Raw genomic sequence first — 15,487 nt, forward strand, 5'->3', positions numbered from 1 at the left:
TTTAAATCTATCAAATTGATAATATCCTTTTTCAGAATTCTTCACTTTAATGAATTTAACAACATTTTCATAAATGGCATACATACCAACTGAATACATATGATTTTTAAAAATATTTGTTAGTGCAATGCTTTACTTAATTTAAGTTTGCAAAAAAAGCAACTGTTTTTAAGAGCAAAGGATCTCATAAAACAACCTAACTGGTAATTATTAAAAAATGGTCCTAATAAAATAATTACAAATCCCTGGAGGAAAATTGTATGTGTGTCATTCCTGAGAAAAATAAATAGTGTCGTGGAATACTAAATTATGCTTTCAGAAAAAAAACTTAAATGATTTATTATCCTTTATTAGCTTTAAAAGCCTTTGTCTATGTATTGTGCACTCCTGAACATATGAAATTGAACTTACCGCCTTTCGGTCATTAATCTGGCATGTCATTTATTGCTTGTTTTAAAGCAATCACTGTAAAAAGAAAAACTGATAAATGCCAACAGGCTGTGAGATATTGAATTGTTTAGAAAACTGAAAGTAATGTGCAAATTTTGCTTGCATGGTTAACTGTTTAAATTTTATTATCTATCATCATATGTAATACTAAGGTTTTTTTAAACAGGCAGCCATTATGTGCCCTTCAAAACTGGCTCAATTTTGACACTGACCAACAACTCTTCTCCAAGAACCCGTATAGTTACAGTCCCACAGGTAACCTGTTACCCTACTGGTATGACTGTCTTTGAGAATTGAACATATTTGATTAAAGTATTTATTTCATCGTTAGGACTTTTATCACAGTAGAGAAAAGCATGTTAGGAGTTTATTTAGATAAACTGTACTGTTGTATAAAGTACATTTTTATGTATGTTATTCGTATTCCTTGAATTGACAATATGTACCAATGAAAATTAGATGTATTTTCAATTATGTACAGAGACTATATTGAGATCAGAAAATGTTTATCGCTTAATAAACAGAATTTAACCTCTACTGTTTGCAGCTACTTTGCTTTAAACAAATGCAAACTAAAGTTATCAGTTTATAATACTTTACTTCATTGCTTCAATTTCTTAAACAAAGCTGCAAACTTCAGCTGTCATTTTACACTGTAGCTAACATGTTTGAAAGTTAAACAAAATGTGGCCACAAATGAGGATCAAAAAATGTTTGTATTTTTCAATTCTTGAATATATGTTGAAAGGTTGTAAACACCATTTCTAGGTGGTGCAAAGAGTTTGCATGTGCAAAGAGGCAAACTACATAATTTTGAACTGGCAGAAAACAGCACAGTGCAGCTCCAAGATGGATCTGCCAGAGGTCTATCAGATCCATCAGCTGAAAGTGAAAAGTGCAAGGAATCAAGAAGATGTACATGGAGGCTGGAATTGATAAAGAGGAGCTTCCCCTCCTGTAGCTATATCTCCTTGGTTACCATTCCTTCACTGCACTTGCACTGCCACTTTGCTACTTGATCCTCTTCAACCACCGTGCTGCTCTTTCCAGAGTTGGGAGGCCTTGCCTGGGGGCTAGCAGGGTTGCTGCATCCACTTTTCCACAACCTGTTGTTTCCCCTTGCCACCTCTATGTCCATGTTCCAGGCAAGTAGCAGCTGCTAGGCACAGTTAAGTGAGATGGTGGCACAGTGATAATGTCACTGAAATAGTAATCCAGAACCCCACGCTAATATTTTGGGTACATGGTTGCATTTGAAATCAATTTTTAAAAAGTCTAGGTTAGTTTTACATCCTAACGACCACCATCTAGCCATTGTTTTTAATGACAATTAACAATATTGTTCACAGATATCCTTTCGGGTTGGAAATCTGCCACTCTTATCTGGTCTGCATCAGGAGGTTTCTCCACCTTCGGCCTCGCTTGCTGTGTTTTCCAGCCTCCTGCTCTGTACCTTGAATTCCAGCATCTGTAGTTTTTTTGTCTCTAACCCTTACCTGGTCTGCCTTACATGCAACTCCAGACCCATATCAATGTGGTCAACTCTTAACTGCCTTCTGGGTGATTTGGAATTGGCAGTAAATGCCAACATCTCAAGAATGAATAAATCAAAAAGTCTCCTGGCTATAGGAATAGCCCCTTCCTGGACATTGCTGTGCCCTGAGAAAGCTGGACAATGTGAAGGTTCCCTGAGAAAGCTGGACAATGTGGTAGCTAAATAAATTGCCACTAAGAAGGGGAAATTCCTCTTCCTCCGCCTTCCTATTTCCCTTGTCCCTGATCTCCCTAACCATCTAGCCACAGCTTCTGTCTTTCCCTTGCCCCCAAGCACCACCTCAGTCAGTGGAAAAAGCAACTTCCCTTGAGAGGCCTAACTGAAAACCAAATATTGGCTGCAGGTATTCCTGTTGGAAAAGACGCACATGGACAACTGCAATGACATTTGGGGAGGCCACCTGCTCATAGACTGCTGCTGATGTCTCCCTGCACATGGAGTGCAGTGATGTCAGCTGTACATGCACAGACACATCTACACATGCCTGTGTATGAGCGGGTGGAGTATCATTTTGTGTCATGGATAATCCCTCCAAATTTGACAAGCTTGTTGAAAAGAACATAGAGGTGATAGGTGAGCATGCAAGATTAGAAAGCACAATATAGAGCTACAAAGCAGACCCTGGATTTGTGACATAGTAACACTTTCCAAACTTTGTTTCGTGACTGGCTAATTAGACCTGCTGCTACATAGTTTCTCTATTTTAAATAAAGTTTTTGAAAGGGTTTAAATGGAAACTACTTGCTGTTGTTATTACACAGTGAAGATAAAACATCACTTCATTTGGAAGCCAGAAGTTCAGTGTTGAGTGGATGATCCATCTTAGCCACTTCCAGAGTTCTCCGTGTCACAGACTCCTGCTTCAGCCAATTTGATGCACTCTATGTAATTCAAGGAACGGTTGAAAACATTGGATATTGCACCCCTAGCCATACTGTTCCAATGCAGGTACAACACTGGCATTTAGTCAACAATATGGAAAATTGCATTGGTATATCTTGTACACTTGCAACAGGACAAATCCAACCTGGCAAATTGCCAAACCATTGATCTACTCTCAATCATTAGTAAACTGATGAAAGGTGTCATCAATAGCATAATGAAGCAACACTTGCTTAGCAAGAACCTGCTCACTGATGCTCAGTTTGGATCCTGCCAGGGTCATTCAGCTCCTACCTCATTTCAGCCTTGGTTCAAACATGAACAAACCAAGCTGAATTCCAGAAGTGAGATGAAATTGATTGCCTTTAGCTGCATTTAATTAAGTGTGGCTTGAGAAACCATAGCAAAACTCATTGTGAAACAGGGAGAAAATTCTCTGCTGGTGGGAATCATACATGGCACAAAGGAAGATGGTTGTGGAAATCAGTCATCTCACCTGCAGGGGTTTCTCAGGTTAATGTCCTCGGCCTAACCACTTCCAGCTGCTTCATCAATGATGTTCTCTGCACCATAAAGTCAGAGGTGAGGATGTTCATTGAATAATGTTTTGCGCTATTCATAACTCCTCAGGTACTGAAGCAGTCCATGTCCAAATGCAGCAAGATCTGGGCAATATCCAGGTTTAAGCTGTCAAGCAGCAAGTAACATCCATGCAAGTAAGTGCCAGGCAAAAATCATTACCAACAAAAGGGAATCTAATCATTGCCCCTTGACATTCATTGGCATTATCATTGCTAAATTCCCACACTTTCAACATTCTGGGGATTAGCATTAACCAAAAACTGAACTGGACTAACATATAAAAATTGTGGCTACCAGAGCTGGTTAGTAGTACCCTCAGCCCAGTCCACTATTTATTTGGCACAAGTTGGGAGTGTGATGGAATATTCACCACTTGCCTGGATGAATGCAGTTCCACCAACACTCAAGAACCTTGACAAAGCAGCCTGCCTGATGGCACCACTTCCACAAACATTCACTTCCTCCATCCACTGCTGCTCTCAGTAGCAGCAGTATGTACCATCTACAAGGTGCATTCCAGAAATTTACCAAGGATTCTAAGACAGCACCTTCCTAACCCATGACTGCTCACCATTTAGAAGGACAAGGACAGCAAGTATGTGGGAACACCACCACTTGCAAATTCCCCTCCAAGCCACTTATCATCCTGACTTAGAAATATATTTCTGTTCCTTCAGTGTTGCTGAGTCAAAATCCTTGAGTGCACCAAATGCACACCAAATAGACTGTAGTGGTTCATGAAAACAGCTCACCACCTTTGTGAGAGAAGCAAGGGATGGGTGATAAGTGCTGGCCTAGCCAGTGACACACATCTCCTATGTATAAATAAATAAAACAAAACTTTCCAAATGTCATAACACATTTAAGAGTTAAGAAAAGATGGATAATTTAACAAGCTTATCACCCACTTGCACTGAAGCTTTGTCTTTCTGCATTTGCTCTGAGAAAAGCTGACAATTGTACAATCAAAGCATATCTAGTATTATAAAATCTGTTTATAGCATACAATTATTTTCTGTATTTGTATTTAAAACACTAGAGCTGCCAGAGGGAGTGGTGGAGGCTAGTACAATTATAACATTTAAAAGGCATCTAGATGGGTATATGAATAAGAAGGGTTTAGAGGGACATGGGCCAAATGCTGGCAAATGAGACTAGATTAGGTTGGGATATCTGGTCGGCATAGACAAGTTACCCCGAAGAGTCTGTTTCCATGCTGTACATCTCTATGACTAAAGGTTTTACCCAGAATAGTGTTTTATACTTTCAACTTCAAACTCCTCTGTCTCTGCTATCCTTACACATACAACCTAAATCCTCTGTAACATTGTCTATGTTCATATTGTGATATATTCATTATGAATTATATAACCAGATAGCTTGTCTGATGGGAACTTGAAGACAACCTCAGGATTTTATGGCCATTCATGAATGCCAGTCCAGAGGTTTATGAGAATAATCCCAGAGTGAAATGCCTTGCAATATTTTGCTCTTTGATATCTACTACTAAATGATTACCCTTTTATTTTAATAGGTCTCACATCTCCAAGGTACAGCTCTGTCACCCTTTCTGATTTTCCCTCTTTGTCCCCAACTTGCCGATGGAAAGAAATTTACATTAGAGCTTGTCATCTGAGTCAAAACTGGATGTTGGGTAGATATACAGTTTTACCTTTACTTCGAGGCCATCAAGAAAGAGTGGATTGCCTCGATTGTGATGGTGAGTGCTATTCAGCAAGAGCAGAGTGGGAAATACTGTGGATTATGAAGTGAATTATAATTAATTTTCCTTTTGTAATCTTTGCCTATAGTTTTATATGCACAGCTGGATTAATGCACTGTAACTAAGTTGACACCATTCAGATGTGGATTTGGTTTGCCATTCAATCGTGACAACAATATGGTCTTGCGTTTATATCAAGTCATTCACAAAGAAAAATGCCACATGGCTCTTCAAAGAAATGTAAAGGACAAAATGAAAAGGAGATATTGGGAGGGTAGACCAAAAACTTGGTTGATGAGATGTAAGTGCCAAACAAAAATTATCTCCAACAATTTAGAGAATCTAATCATTGTCCCTTGACATTCAATGGCATTACCATTGCTACATTCCCCTCTATCTACATTCTGGGAGCTAACATTGACCAGAAACTGAATCGACTAGACATTTAAATACCTTAACTACAATAGCAGGTCAGAGGTACACTGAGCAGCACGGTGGCTCAGTGGTTAGCACTGCCTCAGTGCCAGGGACCAGAGTTCATTTCCAGCCTTGATTGACTGTGTGGAGTTTGCACATTCTCCCAGTGACTGGATGGGTTTCTTTGGATGCTCTGATTTTCTCCCATAGTCCAAAGATGTGCAAGTTAGATGGATTGGCATGCTAAGGTTTCCAGGTTAAGTGGATTAACCATGGGATATGCAGAGTTACAGAGATAGGATAGTGCGTGGATCTGGGTGGGATGCTCTTCGGCAGGCTGGTGTGAACTCAATGGGCCTAATTACCTGCTTCCACACTGTAGGGATTCTATGGTTCTGTGATTGTCTGTGAGGACTTCTTCCAATGCTCTAGTTTCCTCCTACAGATCAAAGATGTGCATGTTAGGTAAATTAGTTATGTTAAATGTAGGATTTCAGATGTAGAGTTGGGAGCTGGGTCTGGATGGGATACTCTTCGGAGGATCGGAGCAGACTCAATCGGCCAAATGGCCACTTTATGCTGTAGAGATTCTAAACCCTGTCCATCATCTACAAGGTAATGGAATATACAGCTTCAACAATATTCAAGAAGCTTGACATAGCCAGGACAAAGCAGCTTGCTTGATGGCACCACTTCAATGAACAAAAAGCCTAAGTCACAGGAATAGACAGTTGTTAAATAATATTACAAAAGTCGGAAGGAACAAGATCATAAAGGGTATCCTGACCACTAGATGTGTCTATCATTTGGTCAGTGAACTGTAAATCATTGTTGCTTATGTAGCTCCCATTTTAGTTTTAATGGTTCATGCTTCTTGGTAAACATACTAAAAACTAGTTTGTTACTGAATGCTCCTTATGAATGAAAAGATAAAGTTATTAACAAAAAAGTTCTGATCTTAGAATTAAAATGAAGACATTCAGTGTACTTATAAGATGAAAGTCCGAGTGGGTCTGAGCTATACTGTTTGCAGCCATTCCTTGTCGATGAAGCACAGAGATTAACACTTTTCAGATCCAGCAGTTGTGATGGCTTCTGTAATTCTGTAGGTGATGTTTTACTGTACAAATGGACCTGTAAGACTTTTTACTCCCTTGGTTAAAACTTCCCACCTGAAGGTGGTTATGAAAGCCGCCTTGCAGTTCTGCCCATTGGCAATTATTTTCTTGAAATTCAAAATTTACAATTCAGACCTCAAAATGGCATTGTTTTGTGGATCTTTGGTTCCTCAAAATTAACAATGAAGTCAATTATACTGAATCACTTTAAAGTTCTTCCACCCAGCTGCTGTTTATTCTGAAGTTTAAATTCACATGGTCATACAGCATGGAAACAAATCCTTTGATCTATCTCATCCATGCTGACCACGCTGACCTAAACCTTGGCCCATGTCCCTCCAAACCATTCCTATTCATATCCATGCAGATGCCTTTTAAATGTTGTAATTGTACTCTCCTCCAGCAATTCCTCTGGCAGATCATTCCAGATCTGCACCACCCTGTGCATGAAGAAGTTATCCCTCAAATCTTTTTTTTCTCTTGCCCCTCTCACCTTAAACCTGTAATTTTGGACTGTTTCCCCCCCCCCCCCCCCGCCAAAAACACAGCTCGGGGAAAAGACCTTGGCTATTCACCCTATTCATTCCCCTCATGATCTTATAGGTTACTCTCAGTCTCGGATGCTCCATGGAAAAAAGACCCAGCCAATTCAGCCTCTCCCTGAAAGTCAACCTTCCAGTCCCGGTAACATGCTTGTAAATATTTTCTACACCCTGTCAAGTTTAACAATATCCTTCCTGCAGAGTGGCAACCAGAATTGTACACAGTATTCCAAAAGTGACTTCACCAATGTCCTGAACAGCCACAATATGGTATCCCGACTATTATACTCAATGTTACGACCAATGATTTCTCCTGTTATTTCAACAGAATGGACATCTCTATATTTCACTTAGAGCTTGCAGCTGTATCATCAGATGTTTTGTAGCAACTTAGTTTTGCCTCCTGTGTCCATAATGAGTCAGATTATTTTACAGAAAACCTATTATATCATAATTCCTTTATTCAGATCAAGAGCTTGCAGGAAAATCCAGTTCTGTCCTCATTTGATTTTTACACTGATGCTTCCAAGAGCAATGCTAGATAAGATGGATAATTTATTCTTTTACATTTTATTGATTCCATCTCTCTCAATTCGGTCTTTCTTCCTCCGTTTTTGTTCTCATTCTGAACCAGATTTGACATTGTATTCAACCATCCAAATTACATTTATTTTTGGTTCCTATGCTGCTAATTTCACTATCCTTCAACTGGGTTTGCTAAGAAGGTTCATTCAGGATACACATCATAATTCAAATGGCTATTTCCACTTTGGATTTCACCTACTTCTTCTGTGCTTGTTTACATACCCTTGTTCTTTCTAGTTCTTCTATGTCCTCCCTTCTATACTTTCACTCTCACTGTCCCAAGAACTCTAAAGTCCTCATGCTTGTTCTCTCACTTGATGTCTCTCTCTCCTGTAGAATAGTGCTTCACATTCCCACTGGGGGCATATTGGAAATGTCATGGATGAGTTTGCATATGTCATGTCCTACATATTTCACGATTCTGTAAAGAAAAATGCTATGTATTCCATCATTGTGCTGCATATTACTCATTCTTTATGTTTAATTTAAAAATACAAAATATTATCTAATTTGTACAAAATATTTAACCACAATAGAAGTCACATCTCACAATTCCAATATATTTCCTGCCTCTTTCTTGTTCACAGGAAAACGACTTGTTAGTGGAAGTTCAGACAAAACTGCCCGTGTATGGGATCTATTCACTGCAAATTGTCTACATGTGCTGGATAGTCATACAGATGCTGTAACAAGTGTTTGCATAAAGGTAATCTTTCCCCCCCATCCAGCTACTTAAAAAAGCTGTAAAATAAACAAAAAAAAACCATATACTGAATTATTTACATTTTTATTTACATTTGTTGCTAGCTTATCAGGTTGCTATCCAAATCCCTGTACTGGATGAGAAGAAATTCCCTTCAATTAAACATTGGAAAAACAAAGTTTTTCAGTTCCTGTTACTCAGTTCCTGAAACACTATTCACTAGTTGCTGACTCACTCCTCCCGCTTTCCTGTGCCTCTTCAGTCTTCAATTAAATGTTACTTTTATTGATTAAGTGTTTGGTGTACTGCTCTAGTAAAGTCTTATGTGCCTAGATGCAGATTTTGCTTTATAATGTTCCCGTAAAGTGCCTTTTATTATTTACTGAGTAAAATACCTTTTGGATGTTTCTTTTAGAAATTTTCCATGAATTTTTTTTCTGTATCATAAGCACTATATAAATACAAGTTGCTATTATTACTTCATGAAGTTTTTTTATAACTGAAAATGAATGGTTGTAATAGAAAGTTGCAATGAAGTCTCTGCACTAACTTTGTCATCTATGCTTTAACTGATTGGATCATATTTAAAATTAAGTAGCCAATATCTTTATAATTTTATTATTATCAGTTGCATTATTATCAAAACATTCAATAACCACAAGTCCCTCAGCTGTTGTTTGTATTAGCAGATGACCCAGTCAGGACAATGCAAATTGTATTCCATCTTCAATGCATCCATTCTCTATTTCTATTTCACACTGGTTACAAATTTCCATGTAGGTTATTCTGCTCATCACTTTGTGTAGGTGGTCTTGTGAAATCTGAAAAAGAAATGAAAATATCCAAGTTGTTTCTTCAGATTTCTTTACATCTATCCCCAATGTTTCAGCTAAGGATCAGGAAAATACCTACGGGAATCAATTACCAGTATCATCATCCTGAAAAAAGCATTGCATTTTAAAAAATCCTATTTCTGTGCAATTTATATTAATAGACAAGAAATGCCTTTGAGTAATTTAGAATCTATAGTCCAATTTCAAGTCCCAGTGAACATTCTCAAACTGCAATAACATAACATGATTGAGTTATAGCTTTTTCAAATATTATACTTGTCAACTTTGGAATTGATCCAGCAGTATTATAGATCATGTTACTCACCAAGACTAAGAAACTGTACAAATCGAATCTTCTTTCTAGATTAATTTCATTTGCCTCAAATTGACCACAGAGGTCCAAACAAATTCCTGATAAGCAAAGCCTGCTACTGATAAGAAATGGAAGTTAACACTCTTTACTTATCCAACATCCACCTCAAGGATAAACAACCTTCAGTTTTCCTTTTCACAGGAACATGCCTTCCTTACTGACATGACGATTAATTTGTTGGCCAATTAGCAATCAAGAAGGCAGGAACAAGGGCTGGTCTCTTCAAGTGTAGGACCGATTTCTAAACCGATCATGCCAGCCTTATTGTATCTGCTCTTTCACTCTTTACTTTCAATTTGGAATCATCAGATGTCTCAGGAAAGGCACGGGCTGGAATCAGGAGCAGGGAACCCGACTGATTTGCAGATGTGAACCTGGAAGTCATCCTTGTGGCCGTAAGGGGTGGGGGTGGAGCTTTTTCCCTATTGCAAGAGGAGGCCACCTCACAAGACTAAGAAGAACTGCATCAAGGTGACACAAGGGATGTGATGTGTACAAATTGGATCAGTTGTGAGGAAAAGCTTACTAATCTGATATGCTCTGATGAGGTGAGTAGAAGCATCAACTCTCAGGACTGGCATCTGAGTATTCAACATCCAGCGGTGCATCAGCAGAAGAGCCTGAGGCTGTGTTCTGTAGCTGAACATAGAAGGAGTGTATGCCCATAGAACTTACTGACTCCACAGAATAGTTGAGACCCATAATGCAATTGAGGATCTGACAGCATTGAGATATGCAGTTTATGATGGAAAAAGCAGCTAGCATTGGTCATAGATGTCAGCAGTTCTTTATCTTTTACCCTTACTCAAAATCAGGGCCCATAATGTATCCGAGAAGGGGCTCCCTACCTTCACATCATCATTGCTGCCAAGGTACAGGGATCAGTAGACATCATGGATTGTGAGAAATATGGCAGGGCACAATGGAGATAGTGATCAGACTGCAATACATTCATTTAAAGGTGTGCATTGCATTCCACCTCCTTCAGTTCATGTTGAACCCTGAGTTTCATTGAGAAGCCTCTGCACTTGCAGAGGGTTGTGATCTTTAAGGCAAGTTCTCATGACATGTGCCTGTGTCTCCCATAGACATAGATGTCAAGTTTGAACAGCAACTATAGAACTCCAAAGAACCACCATCATCCCTTCCAAAGCAGCCTCCACTAGTCCAGGTATTGTCAACTTCATAAGGCCTCATATGGTTAAGTAGGATGGCACTGCATCCACAGCACTAATGTACAGGATATGCTGCCAGAGACACGGGCAGCTGTGGCAATTCACCCTTGCAGGAGAAAGGACAGTAACAGACCTATTCAGCTGAGTACAATAGCAGGTGACCCAGGAATAGAATTTCCTGTTAGAACAGCAGCAACAAATATGCTCCTAGATTTCAGAATGTTTCAGGTAGTGGATAGTCATGGAGGTGTTGACCCAGCTCATTTGCATCACCTTTAGAAAATTGGACAAATACGCTCCTTCATTGAGAAAGTGAAGAACTATATGGAGAGCCAGCAGCACTGAACAGGTATGCAGAAACTGTTCATTAACATTTACAGTGTACATGCTGCACCATGTAACCTTCACATTTCAGTGATGCTAATGGCACAGGGTTGTTTGGTTTACCAGTTGCTCCACAGCTCATACTCTTAGTCAGTACACCATCAAATAACCAAAACTGTGAGGAGGTTTCTGCCCCTGATTGGGGTCCACCTTCAATGACTTTTTTGACTCCTCTAATGAAGTGAGCATCTATGCTTTGAGATTCACTGATGGCAGCATATCCTTGCAATGACTCAAGTACAGAAGCATTTGGAGGTGCCACACTTATATCTTCTAGGGCATTTTCATGAAGATGATGACTGCCATGTGCCTCTCAACCATAGGATGGAAAAGAACAAACAGGCTACAGCTATCTCCTCAAGGGCAGCACCAGGTAGAAGTGGCCAAATAAGGAAGCCATTGCATTGGACAGCATACTGAACGGATCACTAGGATGTCTTCTGCCTGTAACTCTGCACTATCTACATTTGAGTACCATGTAAATATTGACACATGAATCTAAACTGTTGAGATTCCTTTTATTTATTCTGGGCTAGAAAAGTAGTTTGAAGTAATGAAGGCATACAAGAGTCCATTTGTGGTCATGTTGAAACTTCTGATGAGATCTGCATCCTTTATTGCTGGTGAGAGTTTACATATTGGAGGTTACATCTTCAATGAGGTGTTAGTCCTGGTAATTCATGATGATTTCCATACCATGTCATTCTTCCCTGGGTCAGACCGACTCCCCTAAAAAGTGCTTTGATCAAATAATTCCTGATATTGATGGAATTCTGATGAGAACCTCCAACCTGGGGCACTTTCCTGCTCTTCATCTTGAGTTGTGCTCCTCCCTGTCCTCCTCAAAGTACACACTCTCTTGAGGGTCATGTTCTGGATAACATAGCAGACCCACACTGAACGACATCTTTGCAAGAATGTCCAGTATGGCATCTATCTATTAGTCACTGCACAGTATTGTGTCCTGAGAAAGTGTTGTGGTCTGATCTATGGTTGTCCTAGTGAGTAGATAACTTTGATAATATTGTCAATGCATCTGGCTTGGAGTTTTCATAAAGAGATGACTAGCCCATCTCTTTAAAATGATCCAAGATGATCCCAAAATGCATTCATGGAATTTAGGGATGTTTCAGGGAGGTTAGGTGTTGCGGGTAGATCAATGGTTGGTACAGAATGAAGCAGTAATGGTAGTTGTCAGGGAAGTGAGAACCTAACTGGAGGAAGCCATTGCTATGCTGCAGATCAAGTGAATTTTGAGAATGTGGAAATGAAGCTGATTGACTTAGCACCAGGTACTTTGAAGTCCACATGGACATTATCGATGTTTCCTTGTACATAGAGGAATCCAGGATAGTTCACTGCCCTCTGCCTGCAAAGCTATGTCATCCCATAATTTAATATACTGCCCAAGTCTTGTGAACAGTGCATCGGTTACCTACAAGATGCAGCCATGTACTGCCATTTTTGAGATAAAAGAAAGAAGGACTGTGAGGGAAACGCAGTGGCAAAGAAACCTAGACTTTACTAAAAAAAAGTCTCCAAGAAAATCATAGCACGCTCAGTATGCAGATGCAAAAGTATCAGTGTTGTCATCATTGTGGACCTCTGTGGTATCTCGGGGGTAAGCTGCATGTTGTTGCATCATGCAGGTGACAAATGACCTCCTTGACAAGGCTGGATAGTACATCAAATTCATAACTGATGGGGTATTTTCTAACTGAAGGGTTCAATGCCTGGACCTGGTCAGCAGATGCACTGTAAGGAGCTCTGTTATTGTGATAGTCTGCTGCACTCTTTTATTTAATATAGCCCTCCAGAAAGGTGTTAGATCAGTGAGACCCCTAAAGGAAACAGTTCATTGGGAGGCAGAAAGAGGATGAGTTGGAGGCAGAGGGAAATTATGCTGAAAAAGTACTCCTGCTGCATGATGAGGTGATCTCCCATTCCTCTGGGAAGAGGATGTGCCTTCTGTCCCTCACCTCTGTAATGTAATAGACTGCTTTGGCTTAAACTCTCTCCATCAAGACAAATAAAAGCCTCCGTGATGGCTGCCGTGGATTTCTGAATGAGTCTTATACATGACATAGGCTTTCTAGAACCCCAAGCCCGCTCTGCCATTCAATAAAGTAATCATTGCTCTGTTTGTGTTTTGCTTTCAACGTTCACACTCACTCTGGATAACCTTTGCTTCACTTGCCTAACAAGAATCCATTTCCTGCCAATGTTAAAAATGTTCAATGAGAGCCTTCTGAGGCTGAATTTCATAATTTTGCAATCCCAGAAAATATTCCTCCTAATCTGTCTGAAACGAGTAAACCCCAACTTTTAAATTGTGGCCCCTAGTCATAGACCCATTCTCAAGATAAAAACTCCTTTCTATGCCCACCTTGTCAAAACTTCAGCATCTTACGTATTTCAATCAAGTCACCCTTTACTCCTCTCAACTCTGGTGGAAACAAGACTAGTCTATACAACCTTTCCAATGTAAGACAACCCACTAATTTCTGGTGTCAGTTTTGTAAACCTCTTAACAATTACAAAAGTATTGCACTTTTCCTTAAATAAGGAGACTAAAACTGCACACATTTTTCAGATGTGGACTCACCAATGCTCTGTAAAACTGAAGCATAAGATCTTTACTGTTATGTTCAATTCTTTTTGTAATAAAACATAGCATTCTATTAACCACCCTATTGTACCTGAATTCTAGCTGCTTATGACTCATGAACTAGGACACCTAGATCTCTCTCCACCTCCTTTTAAGAATGGTGCATTTATTGTGAATTTCACCACCAGGTGGAGCAGTGTGTGTGTGTGTGTGTGTGTGTGTGTGTGTGTGTGTGTGTGTGTGTGTGTGTGTGTGTGTGTGTGTGTGTGTGTGCGCGCGCAAGAAAGTAATGTCACAACTGGTTTTCTCAGACCCTTGAGTCTGTATAAGGGACATGGAGGTGAGAAAACGGGCAGTGAGGGGAAATGGGAACATAGGAGAGCAGCCCAAGGCCCTTGGACATGACCTCCTAGCTCCTCTTCACAAAATTCTTTCCCACTTACCTTTGTGTCATCTGCAGCTACTGTGCCTTCACTCCCCTCATCTATATACTGTCTAATTAATCTGTTCAGAAATACTACTGCAAACCTCTGGACCATATGGGAATTGAACCCAGGCCTCTTGGCTCAGAGACGCTGCCCCTGCACCAGAAGACTGCCATTCCCCTCACCTAAGTAATTGATGTGAATCATAAAAAGCTGAGACTCCAGCACAGACTCCAGTGAAATTCCAGTCCATATCTTGCCATTCAAAAAAATACATATTTATACATATGTTCTGTTTTCTGCCAATGGTTCAACAATCTTCTATTCGTTCTAATACACGCCTATATCATGAACTCCAACTGTTATGCAAAACCCTTTATGTAGTACCTTTCAAATGTCTTCTGGAAATCCAGGTACCAAATATCTACGGGCTCCTTTTATCAATGCATGTGATTCCTTCAAAGAACTCCAATAAATTGATTAAGTATGATTTCCCTTTCACCAAACCATAATCTTGACAATAATCTTGAGTTTTTTTTAAGGGTCCAACTATAACCTCTTTAATTATTTTAACACCTTTCTAGGACATATGTCAAGCTAACTGGCCTGTTGTTTCCTTTTGCATGCATCCCTCTGTTTTTTAATTGAAAATATTTGCTGCTTTTGTGTTTGTTGAGGTCTTTCCAAAATGTAACAGCTTTTGGAAAGATGATGCCAATTCCACTTTACTACAATAGCTTCTTACTTAAGACTTCAGGATGAAGTCCATTAGGATGTGGTTACTTGTTACCCGCAGCTGTATAAGTTTGGTGTGTTCTGCTTCCCAATGATTGTAATTTCACCCAGTCCCTTTCTCCTTTCCACCTCCTGATTCATAGCTAATACATCTTTTCTCTGTAGTGAAAACATAAGCAAAATATTAGCTTATTTCATCTGCCATTTTATTATTACCTACTATTAACTTCCCATTCTTTCTCATGCATTCTTTTTCTTTTTAAATACCTGCAGAAATTCTTGTTCTTGTCTTTATTTCAGGTTAGTTTTTTCTCATACTCCAGTTTATTTCTTATACTTAATCTTTTAGCTATTCTCTGTCATTCTTTGTATTCTGTCCAATTATCTGACCTGTCTC

General features: G+C 39.5%; 1 protein-coding gene across 1 annotated transcript in view; it reads left to right on the forward strand.

The window, feature by feature from the left end:
- LOC132818185 (F-box/WD repeat-containing protein 7-like) overlaps positions 1 to 15,487 on the forward strand; it is a 30,117-nt gene that overhangs the window by 4,670 nt on the left and 9,960 nt on the right. Inside the window, exons 3-5 of the mRNA XM_060828964.1 lie at positions 617 to 705; positions 5,004 to 5,189; positions 8,442 to 8,560. Coding sequence (XP_060684947.1) covers positions 617 to 705; positions 5,004 to 5,189; positions 8,442 to 8,560 — 394 coding nt within the window. The remainder of the gene's footprint in view (positions 1 to 616; positions 706 to 5,003; positions 5,190 to 8,441; positions 8,561 to 15,487) is intronic.

The sequence above is a fragment of the Hemiscyllium ocellatum genome, chromosome 8, assembly GCF_020745735.1.
Source record: "Hemiscyllium ocellatum isolate sHemOce1 chromosome 8, sHemOce1.pat.X.cur, whole genome shotgun sequence".
NCBI lineage: Eukaryota > Metazoa > Chordata > Chondrichthyes > Orectolobiformes > Hemiscylliidae > Hemiscyllium > Hemiscyllium ocellatum.